This window comes from Aquila chrysaetos, chromosome 14 (assembly GCF_900496995.4).
Source record: "Aquila chrysaetos chrysaetos chromosome 14, bAquChr1.4, whole genome shotgun sequence".
Taxonomy (NCBI): Eukaryota; Metazoa; Chordata; class Aves; order Accipitriformes; family Accipitridae; genus Aquila; species Aquila chrysaetos.
The window spans coordinates 33,113,813-33,141,335 of record NC_044017.1 but is presented as its reverse complement, the minus strand read 5'-3'; the positions used below and the strand labels follow the sequence as shown (position 1 = coordinate 33,141,335).

Sequence of the window (27,523 nt, the reverse complement as noted above, 5' to 3'; positions counted from 1 at the left end):
GTAACTAAAATAATTGAGCTGTGCTGAATTGATTTCCTGTGCATTCACAGTCAATGGTGTTACCACCTATTTTGAAGAACATGGTATTTCTAAGATGTGTAAATTTGTAGTGTTTTATTTTAATAGTATATTTCTAAAGGAAGAGCAGTAGAAAATAATTTGATTATCATAGAATTAGATTCATTAGATTGAAATAAAGTTCTAAACCAGTAATTGACAAAAGTGTTGCAGTTTAGTTAAAGAAATTGGTAAGTCTTCTGGAATTTCATTTTGCCAATTTACTAAAACATCTCTGAGTTTTGAGAGCTTGTATAAATAAGGGTTTGGGTTTTTTTAGGAATACCTGACTTAATACTGGTTTTATATGCCTTTGTTTTGTATGTCTTCATACAGCTAAGGTGAGGAGTGGTGTCAGGAGAGTCAGTGGTGTTCTTTAAGAATTAATGACATGGAAATTTTTAGTCAAAAATAGTAAAACTCAATAATAGCCATTTTATCTGAAACTCTTATATTCTAATTATGTTTCTGCCCCTGTAGGTGGAATGTAGATACTCATTTCATGTTTCTAAATTGCATGGAGCTGTGAACCTAAGTGCAGCTAAGTGAACTCAGCTCTGTTCACTTGTCTTTAAATAATTCAGTGGTGAATTGTGTACTCTGTGACTTGATTTCATGAATTCTTTCTAGAAAGGATAATATTATGTAGCTGTATTGATGAGTTGATGAACTCAACATTACTGTGTTTTCACATCTAGCTAGGGAAGAAGAGATTTCAAGGGGAAACTTTCCCTTTATATACTTAAACAGGTGTGAAGTATTCTGCAACAGTGCACTGCTAGTGTTTCCAAAGTTATCCTGTAGATGATAGGTGTGGAAATGTGAGTTACTTTGTCTTTGGGGGTCAGGTATTCTCAAATCAGTTGTTACTCTGGTTACAAATGAGTGTTGTTCTTGTTTTGGTAAAAAGAGATTCTTGCTTTTGTAAATATGTTGCTATATGAGTTGATTCTTGACTTAGTATGTCGGTGATCATCCATTGTACAGGTAAAATGCTTGTGAAATTATAAAAGATAGCCTGAGGATGAAGTTGTTTCTCCCTCAGACATTTTTCCTGAGAAAGATTATAGTTGAGGTACACAAAATGTTTAAGATAATGAGGATATCTGGATAATACAGGTTGTCAGAGACTAAATTTTTAATACCTATGTTACAAATTGGACCAGAATATTGACCTAAAGAGCACTGTTTGTGACATTCTAAATCTAAAACCTTGTTATTTTTATCAGTTATCAATTTATTTTTGCAATCATTTATTAGCAATAGGATTAAAGTATTTTTATGTTCAGTATCAGGAGAACAATATCCTTTACCTCTAGTTAGAAACCCTGCTTTCAGTATTATTTCAGTGCAACGTAATTAGCTTCCAGCTGATGTTTTGCAGTTGTGGTGAACTATTAGTTGGCAGAATAACACACCATAACTGTTCTTCAGAATTAAATAAGGCTAAACATTCTTAGGAAATTATTTTAATTAAAATTGAGTATGTTTTGAGAGTCCTTAAATTCTTTTGAGTAATTGTTTAAATTGGTTTATGAACTAGCTTAGCTTTCGTGGGAGAGATTGATCTTCACTGTTTAATTTTATTTTTGCATATTTTTTTGTCTGTAGTAATGGTATGCTATTTTAAAAGAAAATTTTAGGATTCTCACTAAGGTTTGAGGAAAATATTGCCCAAATAACTTTTTAAAATTTTTCTGTTGGCATATAGTAAATTAATCACTGTAAATGTGGTGTTGTGAATTAAAACTGGACACCCCTCACCAAATATATTTCAAATTGTTAGGTGATATTTCTGTTCTAAGCACACATTCGGTAGGTGATCCTTTATATTAAATGGGTTATAAAAAAAGTGGATTTAAAAGGCCTTTATCTCAAAACCTATTAGTTCTCTATGTTTTAGAGTAAATTGCAAGTATTCATGAGACAGTTTGTGGGTCTAGTTGTATTTTTCTTTATTGTTTTCTGAAGATGAAAACTGAGACCTTAAGCTTGGCAATAGGAGGAGAGTAGGACCCACTAAACAAAAGCTTGTGGTAGCTTTTATCCAGTCGGTCTTCAACCCTAGCTGGAGTGGAATGTGCTGCCTGGGCTTGGAGTTGACGTGTGCATGGATTACTTCGGGATCCTCTTTTTCAGGAGGGACAGAAGGCTCCTGGCATACTGGCAGTAGGAAAAGGAAGTGCTAATAGCAAACCAAGTGTGTTTGTTACAGCTAGACTAGTTGAATGTCTTGGTGGGATCACAGAATGTCTTGCCTTGTATATGTGTCTGTCTTAAATGATTCGTACAGAAAGTTTATCTATTTTTCAAGTATTTGTTTCTGAAGTAAGTCTTGTGTGCATGGTTGAACCACTTTGGTCAAAATGTTCATGTCAGTTTTCGTTAATACATAGAGTATTAGTTCTTAACCTGGAGATCATGATCACAAGGTACTGGGCAAATGCTTTAGTTGGTCACGCAGTAATTAAATCATGCATAAAATCAGCCCTGGAATAGGGGGAATTGGAAGCATCTCTGGTTTGAAGAGACAGTTGCTCTTTTAAACAGCTAGTAGCTTGTCAGAATACTGCAGTGCACATTGTTCTTGAAGTCCTATGTTAGCCATTTTTGCCATGTTTTTGTATGCATTTATTGAATACAGATATATTAAGTGTCTAGCTTTACATGGTCGAACTGCAAGAAGACTTAGAAACCCATAGCACTTTACTATATAGTACATGAGAATAAATACCTCAGGCCTCATTGTTTTGTCTGTGGGTATCAATGGCTGTTTTAATGACTGAACAGAAGCTTATCAATTTGTTACAGCATTTTACATGAAATTGCTTTTTTTTCCCTTAGGGACGAAACCCCTTTTTTCTGGAGCCAGCAATAATTATAACAGTTACTGATGGAAGTAAATTAACTACTACCAGTGGGATACAGGAAGAGGTAAGATCTGACCTCTGTTTACAATGGTGTGTACTAAATGTTGTGTTAGAATACTGTTTACACTTATGACTTCTCAAAAGTATGCTCATTAATAGTTTAAACCTGTGTTTTTTCCCTTTTAATTTGAGGTAATTTTATACAATCGTACTACAAAAATCTGGATAGCTCTTTTTCCTTATCACGTGTGACAGAAGCATGTAGTACAACTGTTCATCTGTTTAGTAGAATCAGTTTACTATTTCTGTCCAGGGAGTTCATGGATTTTTCAGATATGTTGTTAGCAGAAGAAATTGATTTCTGTAAAGCCTGTATGTCTTTAACTGGTCTAGATAGAAGTTCTTTATGTATAGACCCAAATTAACGTAGTGATTTCCCAGAGGATGTGGCCACGAGGGAGTATGTGAAATATGTACTTCTTTCACACTGGGCTCTTACAGTGATTATAATCAAATCAGTAGTATCCTTATAATCCAAGATAAGAGCTGAAGAAATGTATTTCAAATGAAATCTATAGAGCAGTTTAAAACACCAAATCTTAATATACTGGAATACCTGCTCAGACATCTTGCAAACTCAGAGCTATAGCAAATGCTGAGGCACTGAATTATTTTAACTTACTGGTGGTTTTGAATTCTTTCCTTAAAAAGATGGAAGAGGTCACTAGGGATAGGGTTGGTCTGACCAGCTCGGTGCCCATTCCATGCAGTAGTAAAGAAAACCCAACCCAACAACAACAAAAAATCCCTAAGCTCATTCCCTTTTCAGGGAAAAGCTTAATATCCAAAGGTCTGTCCTAAAGCTTAAGAGGAGGGTTCAGACTTTTCCATGTGGTACACCACATTTGACTATACAGATTAACTTGTCATACATCATTGTTCATAATTTACTTGAATTTCTCCTAATACTCTATTATTATATCACATTCTTACAGCACTTACAGAAGTTGTTTGTATGGAAAGTGGTATTTGAGTGGTTTTGTAATGTATCTGACTTAGAGGAAGAAAGTTGAATGACCTCATAATTTTACATGAACTACTAACAAATAGCCATAGCCAGTAACTGAAAGGGCATGCCTGGATCCATGATACCAAGTAGGTTGTCTGTATGAAATCTCGCTTTTGTCATATTTTTTTACTCAATAAGTCATTTTCAGCTTAATCCAGTGATTGATTGGGTGTGGTCCAAAATACTGAGTAAAATTGCAGCCTCATATTTACAGTGATTGTCAGTGAGCAAGTGTTAATTAAACAGAGGGTAGTGTGACACCTTTAGAGCCTTCTACAGCATTTAGTGCTGTTAGCAGAATACTGTTTTGTTTTTTTAAGAGCTAATTGGGTAGTCACTTAGCTGTCTAAGTCTTTTCTTGAGGAGAAGCAACTTCTCTGCTGTCAGATGACTAACTTGTAAAGTCTGATATTGACATCCTGGAGTGAGGGACACCAGGATGCTCAGGGGGTGAAGCAAATGGCATCTGGGTAGAGGCTGAGAACTGGGTTTGTTCAGCCTTTAGAAGAGAAGCCTGTGGGGTTGGGAGTGTCTTACCACCATCTGCAACAACTTAATGGGCGAGGGAGCCTGGCTTTTCTTGGAGGTACACAGGGCTGAGGTGAGAGGCAACAGCTGCAAATTGTACCTGGGGAAATTCTGACTGGATATCAAGACAAATTTTAACTGTGTGGGTGATTGAACACTGGCATAGGTTGTCCAGTGGTTGTGAGATCTCCATTATTGGAGATGCTCAAAACTGAGTTGGACAAGGCCCTGAGCAATCGGAAGGTTCTGGACTCTATAACCTTCATGTGTCCCATCTAATGTATACCGTTCTATGATTCTACATTACGTTTCCTTTCATCTTGTTCATTTATCCAAAATCATTTAGGTAAGAAAGCTCTATTGGCTGTCATGAGCTCTTTTTCTTACAGCAAGAGTATTTTTTTTATAGCCAACAAGTTTTTTGTGTTCCTTTTCCTTCAAATGTTGGTACAACTTTTTCACCTTGGTCTTCACAAGATGACATTTTCTTATGGTCAGGCAAACATTTGGTCACACATTCACATCTTTAAATTGTTGTAACTTCTGTTGAGAAAATGGGTTTTCTGGTGGCTGCTTTAATCTACTGAATTTAGGCTTGGCTCATGAGTGGTGCTCACTGACAAGTGTGCACTACGCCCAGAGTTTTAGTGTCAGGATTGTGACATTGGGCTAAATTTGACACTTACATGATTTGAGATGCAGAATCTGCTCTACTAATGATAGTGAAATAATGATTTCTTGGTAAATGAGCAAATTTAAAGGCATTGCCTTCTGGAGGAACTGCAAGTGACCACTGCTCTTACTTCCTGCAAGACAAAATGCAAGTTTCTTTGAGTGCTCTTCCATATGTATTTACAGGGTATATGTTTCATACCCAGCAATGGATGGGATTTTTTTTTTTTTTTTTCCTTTTTGCTATAGCTGTACTGGTAGGAACATCCTTAACACTATCAAAGAGCAGGGGAACAAAGCATCCGAGGGTGCTTCTGTCTTTCAGGGATAATCTTTTGCTTTTGTCAACGTGTGTCCTATTGATCAGAATTTTTCTTAGTGTAGCTTGAGCATCCTTTACAGTTACCTCTCAAGTTGGACATGCAGAAATGAGGCAGAATTAATACAGTAACACTACCCTGGAGATAGGGAAGTCTGTTGTTGCTCTTCTGTTCAATAACAAAGCTTTTTGGTCACTTTCAAATGTCTCTTCTGTTCTTTGGGTCTGACTTTGGAGAAGCTTTTCAGAGTTGGTGTTGGAAGTGATCATATCCCACTGGCTATGACAACAGTGTTTTTACTTCCTGTGTAAAGTTCTTATCACAGACTAAGGCAGTATATTTTTAGTTCTTTTAAAACTTAAGTACAAGGGAACCGACAGAACATTGTTTTTGGAAAGCCTGTGAAGCCAGCGTGGAACCTGGAGGCAAGTTTTCTCAAAGCTTTGTCATTCAGATGAACATTTGCATTCTTACCAACTAAATCAGCTTTATCACTGTGGGAACACTTGTCATTTGCCCTAGTGTGAAGCAGTCAAGCTTAAACCCTGTTTCAGAGCTCTTGCTGAATTCTTCAGATGTCCTGTTCCTTTGTGGAATTTAATATGGGTTTTGCAGATAAAGAGCCTTACTCATTCAGCACTACTTTGTCTCTGATGAATGTGGTTCCTCAGACTGAAGACAGAAATGATGCAGTCTATGCAATTATCATCTTCACCAGCACAAGTTAGTAGGATTTTTAGTCTTGTCCCTTCTGGCACTGACTTCTAATGCACCAGTGCTGATGTACTGGAGTGTCAGCATCAGTTCTATGCTCAGCATGACATGTTGACCAGATTCTTCCCTGGATTCACTTGTCCCAGTCATAACTTGAGGAAGGGATGGGCTTATATTGTTGGAATACCATCATTAATTATTGGTCTCATGGTATGGATTCCTCTTGGAGTGGCTTTCACTTCTGGCCTGATCCCTCAAATTTGGTCTTAGCCCTTTCCTGATCTTTCCTTTAACAAGTGTTTAATTGCTTGAGGGGATTTCTCTTATTCCTCTTTATGTTATGAAATAAAATGTCATACTTCTCCAGTTTTGCAGCTGCTAAGCTATGTTCCCTTGTCTTCCTTCTACATACCCTCTGTTTTAAGAGTAAGCATTAAACTCCTCTTTGCAAGATGGAAACTGGGCTATTGACCTATTGATACATTCTGGTGAATGATTATGCAAACAAAAAGCATGAGCAATGCTGCTTGGCTTCTGTATGTTGCTATTCTGATCTTCCAGTTATAAGAGACTCTTACAGGAGGAATCAGTGATTTTCTTGACTCCTTATCCCAGAACTGTTTGACATTGTCAAGTTGATCCTTCCCAGGGCTGATCATCTTGCATCCCTGCTGTAATAACTGTAACAAGTGGTAAGGTCCTGCTTACTTTCAAGAGTAATCAGGAACTGTAAATGCTCCATAATATTTTTAATCATAGTTCCTCCAGCTAGAAATCTTGATTTCTAAACAAATTCTGCAAGCAACATGTGGCAGATCTTATTAGATGTATGTTCCCTTCCTTCCTCATCCATGCTATTCCTGTTAGCAGCAGTTGCCAGGATCACAGCATTTGGCACTGAGCCCCAGAGCTCTTGACGTGTGAATGCTGTGGAACTATCAGCTCAGTGTGCACTTATGGTTAATGCTAGCGTAAGAATGGCCAAGTGTATCATGTAGTTGACCTAGTGCCTCTCCGTGATCTCAAGTTATTTCCTATGGAGGAACAATTTGTGGCTTTCTATCTCTGTTATAGCTGCATACGATTGGATGGAAAAAGATAGGAAAACATAATGCTGTTGTTAACTTTAAGTGGAGTTTCTCAGTCTGTGAAGACCGTGTTTTCTCAGCTGGGCTTGAAGCTCATTGCCCATCCTTAGTCCTTCAGTTCTCTAAGGAGGAAATGCTGCATTTGCTTGGAATGTTAGATGTGCCTTGTCTTTTTATGGGTACCAGAAAAGCCTGCAAGGAAGGTTATTTGCCGATAGATTTTTTTTTTTTTAATTTTAAAGATTTTTTTTTTTTTTTTTTAGATTCAGAAAGACAGAGAAGTTGACTGTCTCTGTATGGATATTTTTATTGAGTACCTAATCGTGCATCAACCTTTTATGAGATTTCCCAAGATGGAGCTGCCTGTAATTACCTGGGTACTAAAACTTAAGCAGTGCTAGTGCTGCCCATTGTAATGCATGAGCCTGTAAGTGCAATCATTGCCAGAAGAGCATTGCTCTCTTTCACCAACTACCGTGCCACTGCAGAGTTTTCTAATGCTTATCTAGCTTTTATTCAGCCTAGGGTCTCTAGGATCCTCTGATGCTTTTTGAGGATTTCATTCTGTGCTGCTTCTTATGATGGCATAAATGTATGTAGAAACAAGGACTCAGAATAAACAAAAGACCTGCTTGCCAATAACGGGTTCTTTAAGAGCTGTTCAGTAAAAGGTTGTCCTCCAACCCCTCTTGGTTCTTGAACATTTTAGTGGATTTGAAGGCAGGGAAGAGGCATAAGGCACACACTGCTATCTTACTGTAGCATTATGGCATTTGGGAATGGTAGGGTTTGTGTGTGCTCCTACAAACTAGTGTTGAGACAAAACAGCTGTTTTTAGTACTAAGCTGGGAGGACACTTGTCTGTGATTATATATAGACAACATATTGAAGACCATTGCTGGTAAATAACCTGCCTTTAAATTGTTCAGTCTTTCTTCTCAGCAACCAATATGAAGGATAAAGAGGAAAAGATGTGCATGCCTTTATATTGAAATATGCGTGGGGAAAGAGAAATGAAATGCAAGATGTACATTTCTAGGCTCATCTGATTTTATGCTAGGTATGCAGTTGCTATGGTAATACAATACCAGTTAAAAAAAAAAGTAACTGGAGGTAAGAAGACCAAGTTACTAATGTATGTGGAGAATGAGGCCTGGTTTGAATCTATAATTTCTCCAGTAACATGGATGTTAAATTTAACTGGAATTAAACTGTGGGAAGGAAAATGAGGACATTTGACTTGATGCTGTTGGCTTTGCTTGTCATCTTGCAGTTTGAAAATGTTCCTGATAGTAATATGTACATGCAAAGACCTGCTCCTGAGTGCTGTTTGGTTTTGGGGTTCTCTCAATATATATAACCATCTAAGTCAAAGAAAGGTTTTGTAGTTTGAGATAAACTGAACTCAGGATAGTGTTGGTGCAGGGTCCAATGGGATACTTATATATAAATACATATATTAAAAAATATGTATATATGCTGCCTGAAGAAAAACAGTGCTGTTACATATGTATGTTTTGCAGATGAAATGTACTCTTCAGAGCTAGTAAATCTTCTGTTCAGTCAGATCTAAGTAGGAAAGTTTGGTGACTGGTGTTCCTTAATAGCCCCAGGTGAGGACTGTTTAGTACTTGCAATTGAGTCCTCTTACAGTCAGGATTCTAGGCTGTTTACTAAGAATGTGGCTATTCTTCTGAGTTTCTTTTGCCAGGCAGGCATTGCTGGCCCTTTGCGTGAAAAGGGGAAATACGTGCATGTGAATTAGTAATAAACCAGGTATACAGCTGAGTGCCCCTTGACCAATTTCATGTGAAACATTTGGGGAAAATAGTGCTGCTCTCACATGTGCTTTCTGGTTGCATCGGCAAAAGCAGAAATTCAGGACAAAGCATCAGGTGTGCTGAAAAGTCCAAAGTGTTCTCATTCTTGCTCACATGTTAAGAGAGTGAGTTTGTTGTGTTTGTTCCTGGCTTTGAGATTCTATCCATAAATTGATTATTTTTCAAACACAAAGACATGTATTTTTCCCAATATGAGATGCTTGCCGTTATGTAAATAGAAGTAGCTGAGGTTTCGAGTTTAGAAATTAAGTTGAATGCTTTCAAGTTGATCTCTTAAAAATAAGCAAACAAGAAAACTTTTTCAACAGCTTGTTGCAAACTCCTCAACGAACCACTGTGAACTAAAACTGAAGGCAATTTGTAATGGGTACTTTTGTGGACTTGCATCAAGTTTCGGAACAGACTAGCAGTTTCTTTTGCTAACGTTGAGATTGAGAGTTGGGATTTTTTGAATGCTGCATGAGAAGGAAAGTGTTTGAGGAAGTGTTGAGTTTGCTTCAGCTTTTGGCCTTAACCCTTGTATTTGGCTAGGTAATGGAACTGTTTGCACCACTTAAGTCATTGCTTTGGGGATTTTTTTTTTCCCCTTTATGGCTGCAGTGCCCCAGGTGAAATGAGAATTTTGCTTGTACTGACAGTGGTATCATCAGCCAGGGATCTATCAAATATTTCTGAAACTTGTAATTACTTGTTGTAAGTCTAGTCTATCTGTTCAGGGCTTCTGTAGTTGAATGTTTTGATAAGCTTTCTTTTTCCTGCTAATCTATGTGTGAGGTATCTGGATGCAAGAAGAGTGGCTAGAGTGTTCTGAACGCCTTGTGCTGTCCCTTAGAAGCTAATGCATTGATTATTTTTTTTTTCTTGTTTCAGTTAACTAGTTATAAAATTGCTGCTAACCCTGGGAATTTTAGATGTTCTGTTAGTCTCTCTGGCTGTTGCTGTTAGTTGTTAATAAATAATACCCTGACCATTGCTGTATCTTTAGTGCAGCATGTTTGAAGCCTGAAATTTGAATCTCTTTACTGTCTCTTGGAATTAAAGAGAAAAGAAATGCTCCCATGTTTTGTATATCCGTGGATGGTATCTTCAATATTTTGAACTAAAACTTTTGTGTAGCTCTTCCCAGACAGAGGCAACACAACAGCATGTGGCAAGCAATTCTTCCTTGTATGGGTAGCTGTGGCTACTGTTATCTATTACCTAAAAGTGAGAACTCATTTTGCATTTCAGTGTTGATTTTAATCTCTGTTTTTCACTTAAAGCACAGGCATGAGTTTAGTTGTGGGATGTACCCAAGTGATGTAAAATCTCTGTCTTCTGATTCTATAACATAACTACTACATTAGTTCACTTGTTGAAGCTGAGTTATTTGGAGCAGGTGATCCTGGCAGCTAGGTTTTTTGAGCAGCTATGCCCAAGTTATATTTATTCTGCAGGAGTCTTAGATTAACATTACCTTTTCATTCAGTTGTGCTTTTTATCTTGAAGAATCGAGGAAAAGACTGAGCTGAGAATGGGCCTGTTCTGCAGAAAATTGTTTGAAGAACACTGCAGTGAAGCAGTTCTTACTGCTGAAATTCTGAAGAAAATATTCTATTGATTCTGAAGTTTAGATCGGTTTTAAAAAGCGGTTGTTCCCACTTAGTTTGTAACTCTCAACTTTGTGCATCATGTTGCCCTGAAATGTTTGAAGTGTTGATTAAATGATGGGTGTCTTGCTTGTAATGTACAGTACCTGAATCAAATTATAAATATCTGTGGAGAGGTTATAAGTGTGTTTATATAGAGTGAATTGCCATCACGATGTAACCTGATTTTTTTTTTTTTTTTTTAAAGCAGCATATTCACAGATTTAAATTCCTTTTCAGCTCCATTTACCTCTCAATTCCCCTCTACCTGGAAGTGAGTTGACTAAGGAACCCTTTCGATGGGATCAGAGGTTATTTGCTTTGGTTCTCCGTTTGCCTGGTATTACAGCACCAGAATCAGAGCAGATGACAGGGGTACCGGTGGATGACTCTGCAATCACACCTATGTGCGAAGTCACAGGAGGTGAGTGCCCTGGTTTCCTTTGACAAGTGAATACTTTTGCAAATGAAAATTAATTCAATTTAGCTCTGTTAATCATGTACATGGGGTGGAATGAGTATTTCTAAGTTCTTACATTACTTGTGAAAACTCAGAACTCCGATATAATAAAACTAAAGGCACTTACTGCATTAAAGCTACAGATAATTTAATGTAACCTGTCTTGGAAGAGTGTTGAATCTACTTTCTTTAGCAGTTCTTTTAGAAGAGAAAACTTACTTCTTTTCTAATGCACCTTGGTATCACAATTAGAAATTGTAAAAATTGAGTCTGTTCTGCAGTACAGTTTTGATAAATTCCTGGCATACTCTGATCTGAAGAAGCCAAAAGTGAAGGAAATGTGTTGGGTTGTGGGGTTTTTTTTTCCCCCCTCCAGAGCATGCAGAATGCAGTGCAGAATTTCTGCAATGCAGAGTGCATAATATTTCTGCAAAATTGGTACTCTTTTCTCCATCATAACTCATATTCTTAATCTCCTAGAAATTATATTCCAGATCAAACTTGGGCATTAATTTTATAATTTGTTTGTAAAAGTTTTTGATTACATCACATATTAAAAACATGATTATTCTGATGCATTGGAGGGGATGTGATAGAGAGCAAGCAAAGGGATTTAAAAAGCATTCCAAAAGGATTTGATTCCTTTGCTTTCTGACTGTAATGTCATACTATACTAACAGTGCTTTGACTTAGAATTCGTGGACAGTTAAGTGTTGATGTCTGTCACAAGGGGGAGCCCATTTTCCATGAATGCAACCAAGAATTTGAGTTAAAGTCATTAAGGGGCTAAAACCCAAGCATTTCCAATGAGGTGCATGTAACACTGTCACTGCTTCACTAGGCTGCCTTGCTGCTTAAAGAAAGAGGGAGTGTTAGGAAGAAGCTTTAAATCAGTGATCCATATGTAAATCAATGTGTGTGATGGGTGAACAGTTTTAAATGATCCAAGTTAAAATAAGGGCAGAAACACTGAACAACCTTAACCTTGACTGTTTTGTTCTAGGTCGATCATATTGTGTGTGCTCTCCAAGAATGCTGAATCAATGTCTTGAGTCATTGGTGCAAAAAGTGCAAAGTGGAGTGGTAATAAATTTTGAAAAAGCTGGACCAGATCCCTCGCCAATTGATGGTACTTGAAATTTTTTACACTATGATATCAAATGGCAGGGATCACTATCCATATAATTTAGTGAACTTAATGTAATAGTTGGCAAAACAAAAGGAAAACTGTTGCAATTTAAAAGATAATACTACCAAAAGGACCTGCTGTGTCTGAAATTCTGTTGTTCTTTTTCAAAATACTGTATAGCTGCTAGACACTATGTAAAACCTCTACATTTGGTCATATCACTCAGTCTTAAATGCAGTTATTCACGTCAAGCATAGTTAAATGGGTTCATGAGTTTTAAGCAGTAGTTTTCAACCAGCTAGAAATGTAAATAGCTTGATATGGAAATACCGTGGGTTTATATGCTTATCCTTTTTTGTTTAATGTAGTAAAGTGACTGCATTAAGAGTTAAAATAGCAAATACAACTATGCAGCCTTAACTTCTTGTTCTAAACAGCTTAGCTAGGTCCCTCTTAAGATGTTACTGAGAAGTGTTTGTGGGATTTTTTTTTAATCCTGCTTTGCTGCAATAAAAAGTTAGTCCAGTGGTATTAGTCGTGTGTAAAATTTTATTTTATGCATGGAAATTTAAAGGTTCTCTGTTAATAACAATGGGAGGAGAAAGAAGCTGATTATTGTGAAGGGCTCCAGATAATTGGCTTTCTCAGCTCTGATCCTCTAAACATTCAGTGCTTATTTGGTTTCTCGTAGTTTCTGGGTTTTTGCAGAAACGCTTACTGACAACTATCTGCTGTTCTTAGAAATATTAACTGCAGGAAGAGCTTCCCTGGGGGTTTAGTTCTTAAATTCTTCACAGAAGTTGTTTAATGCTCTTTTTGAGTTCTAACACTATTTTGACTCATAAAGCCTTTTTCTTCTGTAGATGGACAGGTGGATATATCTAGATCCTTTGGACCCCAACCCTGGCACAGCTGTCACAAACTTATTTATGTCAGACCAAACCCTAAAACTGGGGTTCCTATAGGTCATTGGCCTGTTCCTGAATCCTTTTGGCCAGATCAGAATTCTCCAACGCTGGTACGTACTGAAGTTAGATAAAGCAAAGGGTTTGTGTGTTGGGGAATATTCCAGGATTTCCTATTCACTGATTTTTAAATCTTGAGATATGTACTTCATTGTAGTAACCATTAAAATTGTGTGACCCAAGAAGGGATGACACATGTAAACCTGTGTTGCAGTTATCTCCGATAAATTACTGATGAGCAAATAATACCATGGGGTTTGCTTTTTAGTAACTTTGAAGCATTAAGAAACTGCCTATAACAGATTTATAAGTTGACCTAGTACATGCACGTAGTGTTTCTGTTTGAACTCTGTTAAAATATCAAACCAGAAATAAGGTGGTACTTTGATAATAGCCTATCAAATTTTATTGCCTCGCAGATGGTATTAATAAAAGATAGTATGATCTTCCCAATTTTGAATCCTTGTGATAGTTCTGTCTTCATTCTAGAAGGTGAATGTCATTTCATCTGCTGTTGTGCAGTGTAGCCATACCTTAAGTTTATCCCAAGTAGAGAAACTTGTCTTGTTTTTTTAAATACTACCCACAGAATTAATTTTATTTGTTCTTTTTCATAAAAGGATGTATGCCACTGCCTTTTATTTGGTCTGAGAACTAATTGTTAGTATAGTATAATGTATTTTTGTATTTCTGCTAATCTTTGAGAATCATTAAAATAGAAATAATGCAGTTTTATAATTGTTCCCTACATTTCATGATGATTTTTATTGAATTTCTGTGGGTTTTTTGATCTGAAACTAGTGTGCTGACTAGCAAACTTACTGATCTTTTCATAAATTTTATCTCCTGTGTTTGAAAAAAATCTATAAAGTTCTTTGAAATACAGGTTGTTGAGGAGTGATACAAGTATGAAATTTTAGTCATGTTTACAGGTTTGATATTGCTGGCATCTGTGGCCACATTCATTGAAGGACGTGGATGCCCTTCTGAACTACAAAGCAAGCTAGCATATATGAATAAAAGTAAATCTTCTATAGTCATTTAAAAAAACAAAATGTCATTGTGTACTGGATATGAAAAAGCTGCTTTGTAGGAGAACTGTCCTGTGTGCTCCTTGTAATCACTATCAACGGCTTATGTGCCTCTATTCACTGTATAGAGTCAGTACAGTTTGTCTGCAACTGCAGATCTTGATTGTGATTGCTAAAATAGATCTTGCTAAGTGAAGAGTTGTTGAACTGAATCTGCTAAAAACATGAGGTTGACTTAGCCAAATGGCAAGAAGATGAGAAAATTCTTCTCTTAGTTGTAGCATGTATAGTTCTCATAACTGCATAAAGCACTGGATTATTGCATGTGCAGCTGAATTCCTGTTGACATCAATTGGAATTCCACATTGAACCTTCTATATGCAACATTGTGGAGCTAAGTTTGCTGATAATGTTTCAAGACTTGTATTTCCTTACTGTTCTGAAAACATGGTATTAAAACTTAGCATGTTTTGTAACTCTTGGCTGTTTAAGAGTCCATAGTTAGATATTTTTCTTTTCCTCCCTGTTACCTGATCCACAGTGGAGTTGTCTCAAACAGTCCTACCCCAACAACTGCTTTGTGTACTGTAGGTAATGATACTATCAAGGCTTTCTTAAACGTATATGAAAGTCTGCTAATAATTGTGTTGGCAGATCAACATATAAATGGCTGCTCCCACTGCTCTGAGGTAAAAATAGTTCTGCTGTCCAGCCAAGGGTTATTTGACTTCTCAAGTCTTAGCATTCAACTTCTTTTGCAGCCTTTTTATTCCTAGTATAACTGCTTCATGGCTTGGTCAGAAACTCCACCCCAATTATTTATTAGAGGCATCTTCTTTGAAGAGAATTGCGGTTCCTTCAGTTGGTTGGGTCTCCTGTTTTGTGTGCGCTTGGACAGTACACCTTCCTCAGAGTGGAGACACTCAAGGCAAGACCCAGCTCTGTGGACAGATAACATTTGGGTGGCTCATCCTAAAAGGAAGAGGCTAGAGTTTCTAGATGTAGGAAAATTACTTTCAAGTTGAGGTGGTAGGAAGGTCCAAGAAACTCTGTGTTTCCCTAGTTTATCTTATGTATTTATTAGTTACCTTCTTGTAAAAAGAGTAAATGGAAGGAGGCTTCCCAACTGAGCTCTTCCCCAGAGCCTTGTGGCCTTGTAGGAGGCTCAGGGTAAGTATAAGAGCTTATGTTCCTCTCCTGAAAACCCTTGAGTGGAAGGCGTACAGCTCCAATTTTCATTACACACACAAAATCAGCTTTCCCTTCCAGCAAAAGAAATTTCAAATCTGTTGTTAACCTACACTTGAAACTCAAGGCACAAAGGCCTTTTCCCTGTGATTAATAAAAAGATTAAAATCCAAACACTTAAGTTGCTTGAATTCAACTAATTTTTCACAGGCCTAGTTAAAATGTGAGTTCTTCTAAAGCTTGTTTTTTTCTGAACTCATGCTGCTCTTGGTCATTATAATTCAGTTTGAATCTTGTAACTCTTTAATTTGCCAAGAAGGAAAAGTGCTGGAGGAAGTCAGCAAATGCAAAAGTACAGTGCCTGCTTCTGTGGGGAATAAAGATGGGCATGCCCCAGAGTAGCATTGAAGATGTTTTTGTCCCCACTGGGATTTACTTCCATTTGCAAAGTTTTTGTGTATATGCAAGAAGTTTTACTTGCATACTGTTCTAGGTTTACTAGGTAAAACAATTGGCATTTACTTAGAAAATAAGATTCCTTCAGATTATAAGACAGTGCTAAGGTCATAAATTAATTGCTTAGGACTCAGTAACAATAAATATGAATCCTGTATTGAATAGGCTCATTAAATATATGTCTGTTTTCAAAGAATCTGTATTACTTTAGTTGTCATAGCACAATTGCATTTTAACCGTTGTGCAGACTTATTAACAGTGAATGCTTATGTTTAGCCACCTCGCACATCTCATCCTGTGGTGAAATTTTCCTGTACTGACTGTGAACCGATGGTCATTGACAAACTGCCTTTTGATAAATACGAGTTAGAACCTTCACCACTGACCCAGTTTATCCTGGAAAGAAAATCCCCTCAGACCTGCTGGCAGGCAAGTAGAGCGCATGCTGAATTGGAAGTTATTTGTAGAATGCTGTTTTTCATAGACTTTATTCTATAATCAAAATAGGATGTAAAATTTCAGCACACAATGTTTTGGATTTACATACAATATAATGTGTTTCATTGCAGGTATATGTGAGCAATAGTGCAAAATACAGTGAACTTGGTCATCCTTTTGGTTACTTGAAAGCTAGTACAGCGCTGAATTGTGTGAATTTATTTGTGATGCCTTACAATTATCCAGTCCTCCTTCCACTGCTAGGTAAATACCACTTCATAAAAATTTTCTTAGGTGGTAGACAATTGAAAAATTGATCTCATCTAAATAGATTACTGCAATTAATGCCAGTGTTAATCACACACCTGTAGAAAGGTAGGATGTTGAGCAATGTATTTGTCATCAGTAACTTGTTTCACTTGTCACCAATTGGCTGACCTTCATGACCCAGACTCAATGTGTAAGATAATTGATCATCACTGTTTCAGATATGTTTTGGTCTCACTTTTCATTATTTTAGGATCCATTTTTCCCAATCTGTTGTCTCGATTACGAATTCAATTTGATAAATAATTTATCAGGTTCCATCTTTTGGCTGCAGCATTAATCTTGTGTGTGTGTATATTTAGTTTAGTTATATGTATGTTAAAATACGTATATTAATTTAAGCACTGACCAATTGGCATTTGTTTGAGAGTTTCTTTTATTAGAAGAAAAGATTCAATGCTGTCTAGACATGCCTTTCATTTTGTCTCTTTTCTTTTTATAACCATCAGATGACTTGTTTAAAGTACACAAGGCAAAGCCTACATTGAAATGGCGACAGTCATTTGAAAGCTATTTGAAGACAATGCCTCCTTATTATCTTGGGGTAAGATGACTTACTGTGTTAAAATTTGTGTTTTCTTATGTAACTATAGTTATCTTTCCACTATGGGTGTAGTCCCTATTTCAAGTAGAATATGTATTAATTTAAGAGAGAACAGCTAAACTTCATGCATAATAATACTGTTTTCACTGGAGCCCTGTGGAAGGCTTGAGACCTGAATGTTATGAAAATTTCATCAGCTGTGACTTGTATATAAATGATATCTCTGTTCATAATTGATTCTGTATGAATGGAACAATGCTTTAAAAGAACAACAAAAAAATGCTGCCCTTGAAAGTCTTTGTTTTTCTTCTTTTCTAACTTTGAGGACCTCAGGTTCTATTTGAAATGGATACAGTTAGTTGAAGTATGTATACAACACTCATAAAGTTAAATATGACTATACAATATATTCCATGTTTCAGCCTTTGAAGAAAGCTGTGAGAATGATGGGAGCACCAAACCTTATAGCTGACAATGTGGAATATGGACTTAGTTACAGTGTCATTTCATATCTCAAAAAGTTGAGTCAGCAGGTAATGTTGAAGCAAAAAAGCAGTAAAAACTTATTCTAATATCAGGATAATCTTAAAATACTCAGGTTCAATGGCTTTGAAGGGAAAAAAGAGCAGAAAGATCAAGTTAATACCTTCCCATAAGCAATTAGCAAAAAAGCATTTTGGTTTTCTGAATTGAGGGAAAACTTAACATTTAAAAATAGACTTTATAGACTGGACTATAGAGATAGGTATGGAGGTACAAATTGAGATTTTTTTGTATTTAAGGACCATTTTTACTTGTACAGACAGTAACATATTTTTGTCCAAAAGAAAACATGTTGTCTTACCTTAGATATTGAAGATGTTCTAGCATTTTTTTCAGAAAATAGATATTTATACTTTGTGCATCTGAATTGGAAAGTGTCCTTTCTTTGGCTTGTGAAATGAAACAGAAAGTGCTCTGTAAATATAAACTGACATAATTCAGAATCTCAAATAAGGATACAGTCATAGAAGTGGCAAGTGACCTTTTGAAATTGTTGACTGTGTTCAGAATAGTGCCCATATCTTTGACTAGTCTCGTGCACCAGCTAAAGCATTTCTGCCTTGCTACCTTCACTTTTATTTTGTTAGACTGTGCATGTTAAGCTTTCTTGTTCAAGATAAAAAAATGCAGTAGGCTTGAAACATCAAGAAACAGTAGTGCAAGTACTTGTAACTTAACTAATGAGTTGGACCAGCTTTTTCTGAAAACATTAATAAAAATGATTATTTGAGGGAGCAAACTTCTTGAAGTTTACAGTATATCCTATTAAATCACAGTCATATTGCTCAGTATTCTGTGAACTGATCTCTCAACCTAGACATCTTGGACTCCTAAGATGTAATGACATGCACTGCAAATTGTACTTAAAGCTTTTCTAACTTCTGAAAGGCACTGCTAATAGAGACCCAGTATTCTTAATAAGTATATATTCAAATTTTGAGTAGGCTATAAATTTATGTGAAACTGCAAAAACAACATTGGCAGGTGTATTAGTAAATTACTTTTGGCTCTTTGTTCAACTGTATTCTGCCAAAAAGCTGGCATTTATGAACATGTTTGATTTTGGTACAAATCTAACATAATATTGGGGATTAGGTCTGTCTAGTCAAATAGAATTGGGTATTGTAATGTATTTCATATTTATTAATGTTATGACTTTTGTATTGAGCTTTTAAAAAGTTGATACCATTGTGTGTGTGACTGATCGCAACTATAGTTGTGGGAGAATCAGTCTTTTGAGAACTATAGTGTTTAGCTGTGACTGTAGAAAACAGTCCATGTGAGTACAGATAGATTTGCAGAGAATTACTAGTCAAATTATGGCATTTTACGAAAATAAAAGCATTGCATGCATATTGGTGCTTAGATACCATAATGGGCAGCAGAGGGGAAATATGCAGAAGACCTAGGCACAAACTGTTCACTATATTTAAAATTGTAGTAAGCTTTAAGTGGTTATGTATTAAGCACTCCTTAAGCACCCATCCTGGTTATGGTCGTCATAGTGTATTAGCACATTGTTGAATCTTCTGGGTAGGAATTTAAAATGAATAAGTCTGACTAATCCTTTTAAGAGCGTATTGTCAATTTTATTTATTTATTTATTTCAAATTAAGGCCAAAATAGAGTCCGATAGAGTCATTGGCTCTGTAGGCAAAAAGGTAGCGCAAGAGACTGGAATTAAGGTCAGAAGCAGATCACACAACCTGTCTATGGCACATAGGAACGATTTTCAACATCTGCTACAGGGGATTACTGGGGAAATTCCTCATAGACCTCTAGACCTCAATATGAAGGAGTATGCTGGGTTCCAAATAGCTTTGCTGAATAAGGTAAGCACCACTGTGTGTAATGTTGTTATTTTCAATATACTTCCATTGAAATGCTAGATATTGTTTCATACATGGTATTAATTGGAACTTTATTTGCTGGAACCATAGGATTTGAAACCTCAGACTTTTAGAAATGCTTATGACATACCCAGAAGAAATCTTTTGGATCAGTTAACACGAATGAGATCTAATTTACTGAAGAGTACTCGCAAGTTCCTCAAAGGACAAGATGAAGGTTAGATAACAGTTTATTTTTTGTCTACCTGTGATGTGATTGGTACTAAAAAAATGAGGACTATAACAAGTAGCGTAGTCCTTTAAAACTTCGTGGATGTCTGCTACTGCCATTAAACTGCATGTTCTTTTAGATTTTTTTCCTTAAATAACTTACTGGAAGAAAAAATGGTGAGGCTAGAGAAGATTGCAGATTCACTGCTCTGTCCTTTAGTCTGTATGAGGAGACTTGGGCTTTTAAATAAGATTTTGTTCACTGTTTTTTCCCAACTTTCATGATGTATCTGAGAAAAAATCACAGGGCAGTTCTGAACATTACGATCTCTCTCCATAGAAGTGGATTTTTAGCAGTGGAAAAGTAAGCTTGCTCACTGGGTGCTGCCTTAGGCCAACAGCAAATAGTTCAGTAGTCTGCTAATTTATTCCTTTACCTTTCTACTGTGTCTTCTGACACTGCTTTATGGCAACAGAAGATGATGAAATAAGTGGAGAAAATGAGAAGGGCAATGCAAGTGAAAGTGTATGTTACATTAGTCCTGCCACTACTTGGGTCAGATTAACATCTGTAATCAACTGATAATATAAGGTGAAATGCAGAGAAGTTATTCTTTGGGGAGGGGGTTAAACCACTAAAAACTAATGTTAGTTTTTTTCTGCTATTTCTGCTAGCATATGTTTTGCTTGTTCAAAGGCTTGGCAACTTTAAATCCATAACAAGTTTAGAATCGGGTCCTATGGATTTTAAGAATTTATTGATTCCAGTGGTCAAAAATCACCATTGCTTTGGGAAAATGCTAGTCTCAACAAGTAAATTTTGGGCGGCTAAGATTGGGTTATGTCAAAGCTGTATGCAGCATGGCATTACTACTTTGCATTAATGTGTCTTTTGTTTGTAGTAATGTTTTAGTTATAATTTGTTCCCAGTCTCAGTTTTTTCACCCATCTGCCCTGTTGAAAACTTATGGGACATATTGGAAAACTAACATCCATGTATGACAACTATTGCTTATTTCCCTGTCATAATGATAAATACACAAGACATGTACTGATTCATTTAAGCAAGTTTCCTGCACTCAAAACATGATGGTATAAATACCAGTTAGGCAAGAATAATGGTGAGTTTTGCACATCTATTTTGTTAATGCATTTGATAAAAGACTGAAAACTGGAGGTGTGAAGTGGATATAGACTAAATTCTCATAAGGTGAGCAGTATCATATATTAATAAACCCTTCTGTTATGATAGATCAAGTTCACAGCGTACCTATAGCACAAATGGGAAACTACCAGGAGTATCTAAAACAAATACCTTCTCCACTCCGAGAGCTTGATCCTGATCAACCACGAAGGCTTCATACGTTTGGCAATCCATTCAAATTGGACAAGAAGGTGACTTTTCTGTAAAGCTTCTTAAAAATGTGCTGTTGTGAGTGTGTGCACTGCTGATTAGACCATTCAAAGAGCAATGTATTGGAGAATCACTTTCCAGTATTTGGAAAAGTACTGCTTACAAGAAAGCATCTCAGATGTTTTTCCATCAATAGTATCCTATGGAGGGCAGTCTTTATTGGAAGATCAGTATTATGCCTCTGAATTGTATTATAAATGAAATATGTTTGTCACAGTAGTATAACTAATACCTAATCATGTTTCCTTTACCAAACTTCCCCCATAAAAAGCTTCCCTTAACTTTGAGAGCATGGATTCTCCCTTTTGTCCAAATCTGTCTTGGACTTGACCAAATTACCAATGTCATTTAGAGCTCTTCTTTTAAATGTTTTAGTTATTTTGCAGTTACTGAAAAGGAAGTTTGACAGCCCACTCAGTTGTCTTACTAGGCAGACTGTTGGATAAGGGCCTTAAGCACATTGATTTAGTCTAGGGAGGTTTTGGTTGACATTTGAGAATTCAGTACGTAATGGCATGTTTTACATAGTTGCCTTATACATGGTAAACATCATCATAACATCAAAGCATTCATCGTATTTTATATGATGTATTTTTGGCGTAAAGTTTAAGAATTCTCCCTGTTAAATTAATTACAGGGAATGATGATAGATGAAGCAGATGAATTTGTATCAGGACCTCAAAATAAACATAAAAGACCTGGAGAACCAAATATGCAAGGGATTCCAAAAAGACGACGTTGTATGTCCCCGCTGCTCAGAGGTCGACCGCAAACTCCTCCGGTTGTGAATAACCACATTGGAGGGAAAGGGCCACCAACACCAATCACTCAAGCACAGCCTGATGTTATTAAACCTATTCCTATTCACAAAAGTAAGTGAATCTTCATCATCTTTAGAGAGTTTGCTTTTTAATTTATGTAAAAAACTTGTTTATGTAGAAATACCATTGGCTGATTTCCCAAATATGGCAATTTTATCCCTCATTTTTGAAAATGAAGTATTTAAGTGTGCATCTGGGGTTAATTACAGAAAGAGTTAAAATAGTCCTTCAGACAGAAGTCTTTCATATGAACTTCCCAGTATAAACAATGTATTTCCTGTATTAAATGAGGAGACAATGTAAACAGTCAGAAGGGTGTTCTTCCTTTGCCTGGGAATGCAGATGCTCCAAAAGTATCACAATGTGAAGTTAATTTAAATTTTGCTCTAGTGCAGTGAATTCACTTCCCGTAGTGTGGAGCTGAGGTGCTGTAAGTCTTGCTCACTGTTCAGCACTAAAGTAAACTTTGTCAGTTCAATTTAATGGGGAAAGACAAGCATGTCATTAAAACAGATTTTACAGGTGCTTTTTCTTTTGTTGGTAGTCCATATAGCAATTTCCCTTTTCATATACAGAATATACCTGTGATTTTTTTTAAGCCATTAATTGCCAGAATATATAGTAATGTGCTCACTGTTACAACCCACAGACGCATTTTCTTATGCCTGGCGTGTACAGTAGACTATACAAGCTGGAGCATAGCTTTACAAGAGTTTAATACTGAACTGATTTATTGACTTATATCAGATGATAAAGAATGTGAAACTGGCAAGTGTAATCCTTTTTTTTTTTTTCAGCATCAGAAACAAATAATGAGGTTACAATGGATGATGTGGTTGAGAATCATGTTACAGACCCACTTTCATCAGACGTTTTCCCAAATACTGTGGATTCAGAGTTTTCAATGCCCTCTTCTCCGTTCAACTCATTGGATCGATCAGCAGCTCATACAGAGGATGTAGGCCATGAACATTTAGGGAATAACTTGAATGTTGATGGGTTTTTGGAGAATCATGAGGAATCAGGTAGTAAAGAGCAAAGTACTGAAGAGAACTTGCCGATGTCTTCACCCAGCAAAGGGAGAAAAACAGCACATTGCAGAAGTTCCAGAGAGATTAATATAGAGCTAAGAGCACAAATTATGAAAGAGATCCGAAAACCAGGAAGGAGTAAGTATACCAGATCTCTTTCAGGTGATTGGCATGAGAGCTAGACAAAGAATTCACATTAGATCACTATTTTAGAAATATGATGAACCATGAGACTGAAGCAAAATAAATTTAAAGCTGAAAAGATTTGTTTTAAAACCTCTGCTAAAAACTTCCCAGATGAGTGAGTAAAACATTGCTATACTTACCAATGTCCATGATGGTCATGTTTTTTATGTTATCAGTGTTAGAATTAACTTGTTAGGTGTTCCAGTAATACCCTAAACTGCAGTTTCCTGGGTTTTTTTTAATATTAGTGTTCATTAAACAGTATGTCATTGCTACAGGCCTGGTTGATAGGAGATATATCCTAAAAGCTTACAAAAGCTGAATGAAATCTGTTGCATTTCACTCAGATTTCACTCAGATCTATTACAACATATATTTGTATAGGCATTTCTTAAGTAACTATGATTTTGCTCTTCTCTTCAAGAATATGAAAGAATCTTCTTTTTATTGAAGCATGTACAAGGAAGCTTACAAACCCGACTGATATTTTTACAAAATGTTATTAAAGAAGCTTCAAGGTAGGTAACTGAATTGTATTGATCTTTTAAAACTGCACCATGTACTGCCATACATAACTGCTTGACAGCCATGCAGTTCTTTATTTGAAACCTGCCACACAATGCTTTGCACTGCAAATAAATAATTCCCTAGAAAAAAATCCAGAAACACATAAATTTCCTGATGTGTGTTGTTTGCACAAGCTTACCTTTTTGCCTCAGATTTTGTCTTTAAAAATGTGACTCTCTTCCTACAAAATTTGGCAGCAGTTGAGTGTTGCTGTTGGATGCATCAGAATTAAATCCTCTCTCCCACCATAGTCAAAACAGTTTTCTGTATCTACTGGTGGAAGAGGTTGGCAATTCTGTTTCTGTTGACTGTTGTTAAATTTTAATTTTTATTGGTTTGAGTGTAGGAAGAGCTTAATCTCTCTCTTTGGTTAGATTTTTATAGTGTGGTCATTTTATCCACCTGGATAACACTGCAGTTCTCTGCTTCTTTCCTTATCCAGGCAAGCTATCACATTTAACCAAGGTTCCCTACTCCCTCCAGGAAACATGTCTAGGCTCTCCAGAGTTCTCAGGATAGTCTTGTTTTGTTAACTGACAGATGACTTTTGCAGTGCTATGGAATGCAATTCAAATTTGGGATGCCTGCTCTCTTTCCCTGCTCCAAGGAGCTCTGACTCTGAACACAGACTTAAGAAAGCTCTTGAGCATTTCAGCAACAAAGTGTGTGTTTAAAAACTGTCCCCATTCAATTCTGGAGGCTAATCCAATAGAGAGTTGTGAGGAGAGAGGAAGGTTTCCAAAACAATCCAGTTTTCAGCTTCCTTTGGAAACTGACTGTCCTGTGGTTCCTCTTGTGATGGCAGAAAAGCTATCACTTTTGAGAGGCAGAAATCAAGGTGAGGTAGATAATGGAATAATTTTTTCTTCTTCCAGTTGATTGTGAAAATATTAAGGACAAGGAGATACTACATCTCAATTTCAAATCCTTAGCTATTTCTATTCTGGCAAAGAGCTTTCTTATGCTTAGTGATATATATTTGGCTCAGCCTGGGTGGGTAGTATTAGTGCTTATAAGGAGTCCTTACTGAACACAAGAGACATGACTTCCCAATAGATGGCTATAACTTTGGATGCACAAACTGAAGATTTATTTAGGAAAGGGCTAAAAGGAAGTAGCCTATGTAGTGGAGAGGTCTTCAGTATTTCTGGAGTTGGCATAGCAAGCCATTTATGGTCCTAGCACTAAGAATAAGTGTTTTTTTAATTCTCTGTGAAATAGTCTAGAGCAAAAGCTGACAAAACACAGATCAACATTCTCCAATCAACCAACTTCTCAGTATGAGAAATTCAGTTCCCTTTTATTTATTCTTCAAATTAAGAGCTTTAGGCTACTAATACACATAGCAAAGCCCAGAGTGTGTACCTAGGCAAAATGCTGGCCAATACCCACTAGTGATCATAGAATCATAGAATCATTTAGGTTGGAAAAGACCTTCAAGATCGAGTCCAACCATAAACCATGCCCACTAAACCATGTCCTGAAGTACCCCGTCTACTTGCTTTTGAATACCTCCAGGGATGGTGACTCAAACCACTTCCCTGGGCAGCCTATTCCAATGTCTGACAACCCTCTCAGTAAAAAAATTTTTCCTAATATCTAACCTAAATCTCCCTTGCCTCAACTTGAGGCCATTTCCTCTTGTCCTATCTCCAGCCACCTGACAGAAGAGACCAACACTCACCTCACTACAACCCCCCTTCAGGTAGTTGTAGAGAGCGATAAGGTCTCCCCTCAGCCTCCTTTTCTCCAGACTAAACTGTCCCAGCTCCCTCAGCCGCTCCTCATAAGACTTATAATGATAAAAGTGCTGGCAAGAAGTAATACAACCAATTTCAAAATAATAATGAAGCTTCATGCTCAATAGCTAGAACTACTCAAGGAAGTTTTATTAAGGGAACTAATATTCTTAGAGTGAACAGTTGAATTAGAGTCAATGCTTAATTCTGTTAATTACAATATTAGTTAATGTGGTAAATTGTTTCTGTTGACTTGGAAAAAATAGTTTGCTGTAGAGTTCAGCATTTGGAAAAGAACTTTCAGTGAGATGTGCTGAAGGGCTTGACATAGTGCACTGTAAACCTGAATTCTTGTGACAACAGTTATGTGAGAATAGTTAGCAATGTGGTTTTTTTTTCCCCACCTTCCACCAGGTTTTAAGTTTCTAGGAAATGTCTGCTGTTAACTTGTATAGCTGCTTCAGAGGGGCTTGAAGGTATTCTGCAAAATAATATTACCTAATCACTTGCACAGAGTATTAGCATGTTAAATGTTCACTAGGATTGTATTATAGTAAAGCACTTTGCTATTAGATAATTGTACTTTTACTACAGGGAATGAGAAGGAATAATTACCTATTTCCCAGGTTAATACTTTTCAACAAGCAGGGAGCAGTTGTGAAAGCAATGAGGAAGAATGGAGGGGAAGCAGTACTTGAAGTGTGGGGTTTCTGTGGGGTTACTGAGGAGAACTGTGATGAGAAGGATGGGTAAGGGGCCCAGAGCATGGGTATTCAACAAGATAGTAAGTGGTTGGCAATGGGAGCTTGTTTCCCCGTAGTCAAGCTGGGGTTGTGGGGAGGTCTGTGGTCTGGGAATTAGGGCAGATGCCATGTTTCTGTGAGTCAAGAACACGGGCTGGGAGGCCTGGCCGGGACTAGAGGCTTTTGCTGGGGTTTACTAAGGCCACAGGACTGAACCCGATCTATAGTTCAGAATAGTACCGAGCTGAGAAAGTGTGTGATCTTTTCATTGCTGCTTATCTTTGAGTATGCGTACAGCTGCGAAAGTGTCGGTCGGATGTGGCTTCTCAGATGCAGAAATGTTGCAAGGGGGAGGGCTAGCTGGAAACAGCAAGGAGCTGTGAGCGCCGAGGCAGGGATGTGAGCAAAGGGGACAAAACGGTCTGCTGTTCAAATTTATGTAATCGATATGGAATAGAACTGCAGAGAGTCCAGGTATGGATTACACCTGCATTTTCTTTAATTTCTTTCTCAAACTTTTAATTTGTATTTTCTTGTCAGGAAATCTGCTCTGCACTGTGTAATGGCTATTCTTTCACCAGTACCAACTTCACTTAACTTTTGTGAATGCACCATGAAGGCATGCAAATAATCCCTAAAAGCTGTTGCCAGCTTTAAGGTTATAGTTCCTTTGACATATATTTTATTTCTGAACTTCAGAACTTTACTTCTGGAAGCAGCAAGCACTCAACTCTCTTTTTCCTGGCTTTCTGAGGGCTGAGTGATGTTCAGCAACATGCTAGAATAGACTGTAGTCAGCATAGTTTTGTATTCTCTCATTAAATGGAAGAGCAGGTTAGTAGTTTACCAGAACTTTAGGAGACAGCGTTGTCCTAGTTTCAGCTGGGATAGAGTTAACTGTCTTCCTAGTAGCTGGTACGGTGCTATGTTTTGAGTTCAGTATGTGAAGAATGTTGATAACACTGATGTTTTCAAGTTGTTGCTAGTAGTGTTTAGACTAATGTCAAGGATTTTTCAGCTTCTCATGCCCAGCCAGCGAGAAAGCTGGAGGGGCACAAGAAGCTGGCACAGGACACAGCCAGGGCACCTGACCC

At 37.0% G+C, this 27,523-nt stretch overlaps 1 protein-coding gene across 3 annotated transcripts in view; it reads left to right on the top strand.

Moving 5' to 3' along the window:
- The window catches only part of INTS6 (integrator complex subunit 6), a 46,628-nt gene that overhangs the window by 18,015 nt on the left and 1,090 nt on the right, over nucleotides 1-27,523 (top strand). For 2 of the 3 annotated variants that reach the window (XM_041128665.1, XM_030036384.2), the window contains exons 5-18: nucleotides 2,902-2,991; nucleotides 11,028-11,211; nucleotides 12,251-12,376; nucleotides 13,240-13,394; nucleotides 16,293-16,445; nucleotides 16,586-16,718; nucleotides 17,231-17,325; nucleotides 17,748-17,858; nucleotides 19,485-19,700; nucleotides 19,809-19,935; nucleotides 21,181-21,323; nucleotides 21,980-22,214; nucleotides 22,961-23,332; nucleotides 23,805-23,898. In XM_041128665.1, the coding sequence (XP_040984599.1) occupies nucleotides 2,902-2,991; nucleotides 11,028-11,211; nucleotides 12,251-12,376; nucleotides 13,240-13,394; nucleotides 16,293-16,445; nucleotides 16,586-16,718; nucleotides 17,231-17,325; nucleotides 17,748-17,858; nucleotides 19,485-19,700; nucleotides 19,809-19,935; nucleotides 21,181-21,323; nucleotides 21,980-22,214; nucleotides 22,961-23,332; nucleotides 23,805-23,898 (2,234 nt within the window). The remainder of the gene's footprint in view (nucleotides 1-2,901; nucleotides 2,992-11,027; nucleotides 11,212-12,250; nucleotides 12,377-13,239; nucleotides 13,395-16,292; nucleotides 16,446-16,585; nucleotides 16,719-17,230; nucleotides 17,326-17,747; nucleotides 17,859-19,484; nucleotides 19,701-19,808; nucleotides 19,936-21,180; nucleotides 21,324-21,979; nucleotides 22,215-22,960; nucleotides 23,333-23,804; nucleotides 23,899-27,523) is intronic. The other variant, XM_030036385.2, reaches the window with a different exon arrangement.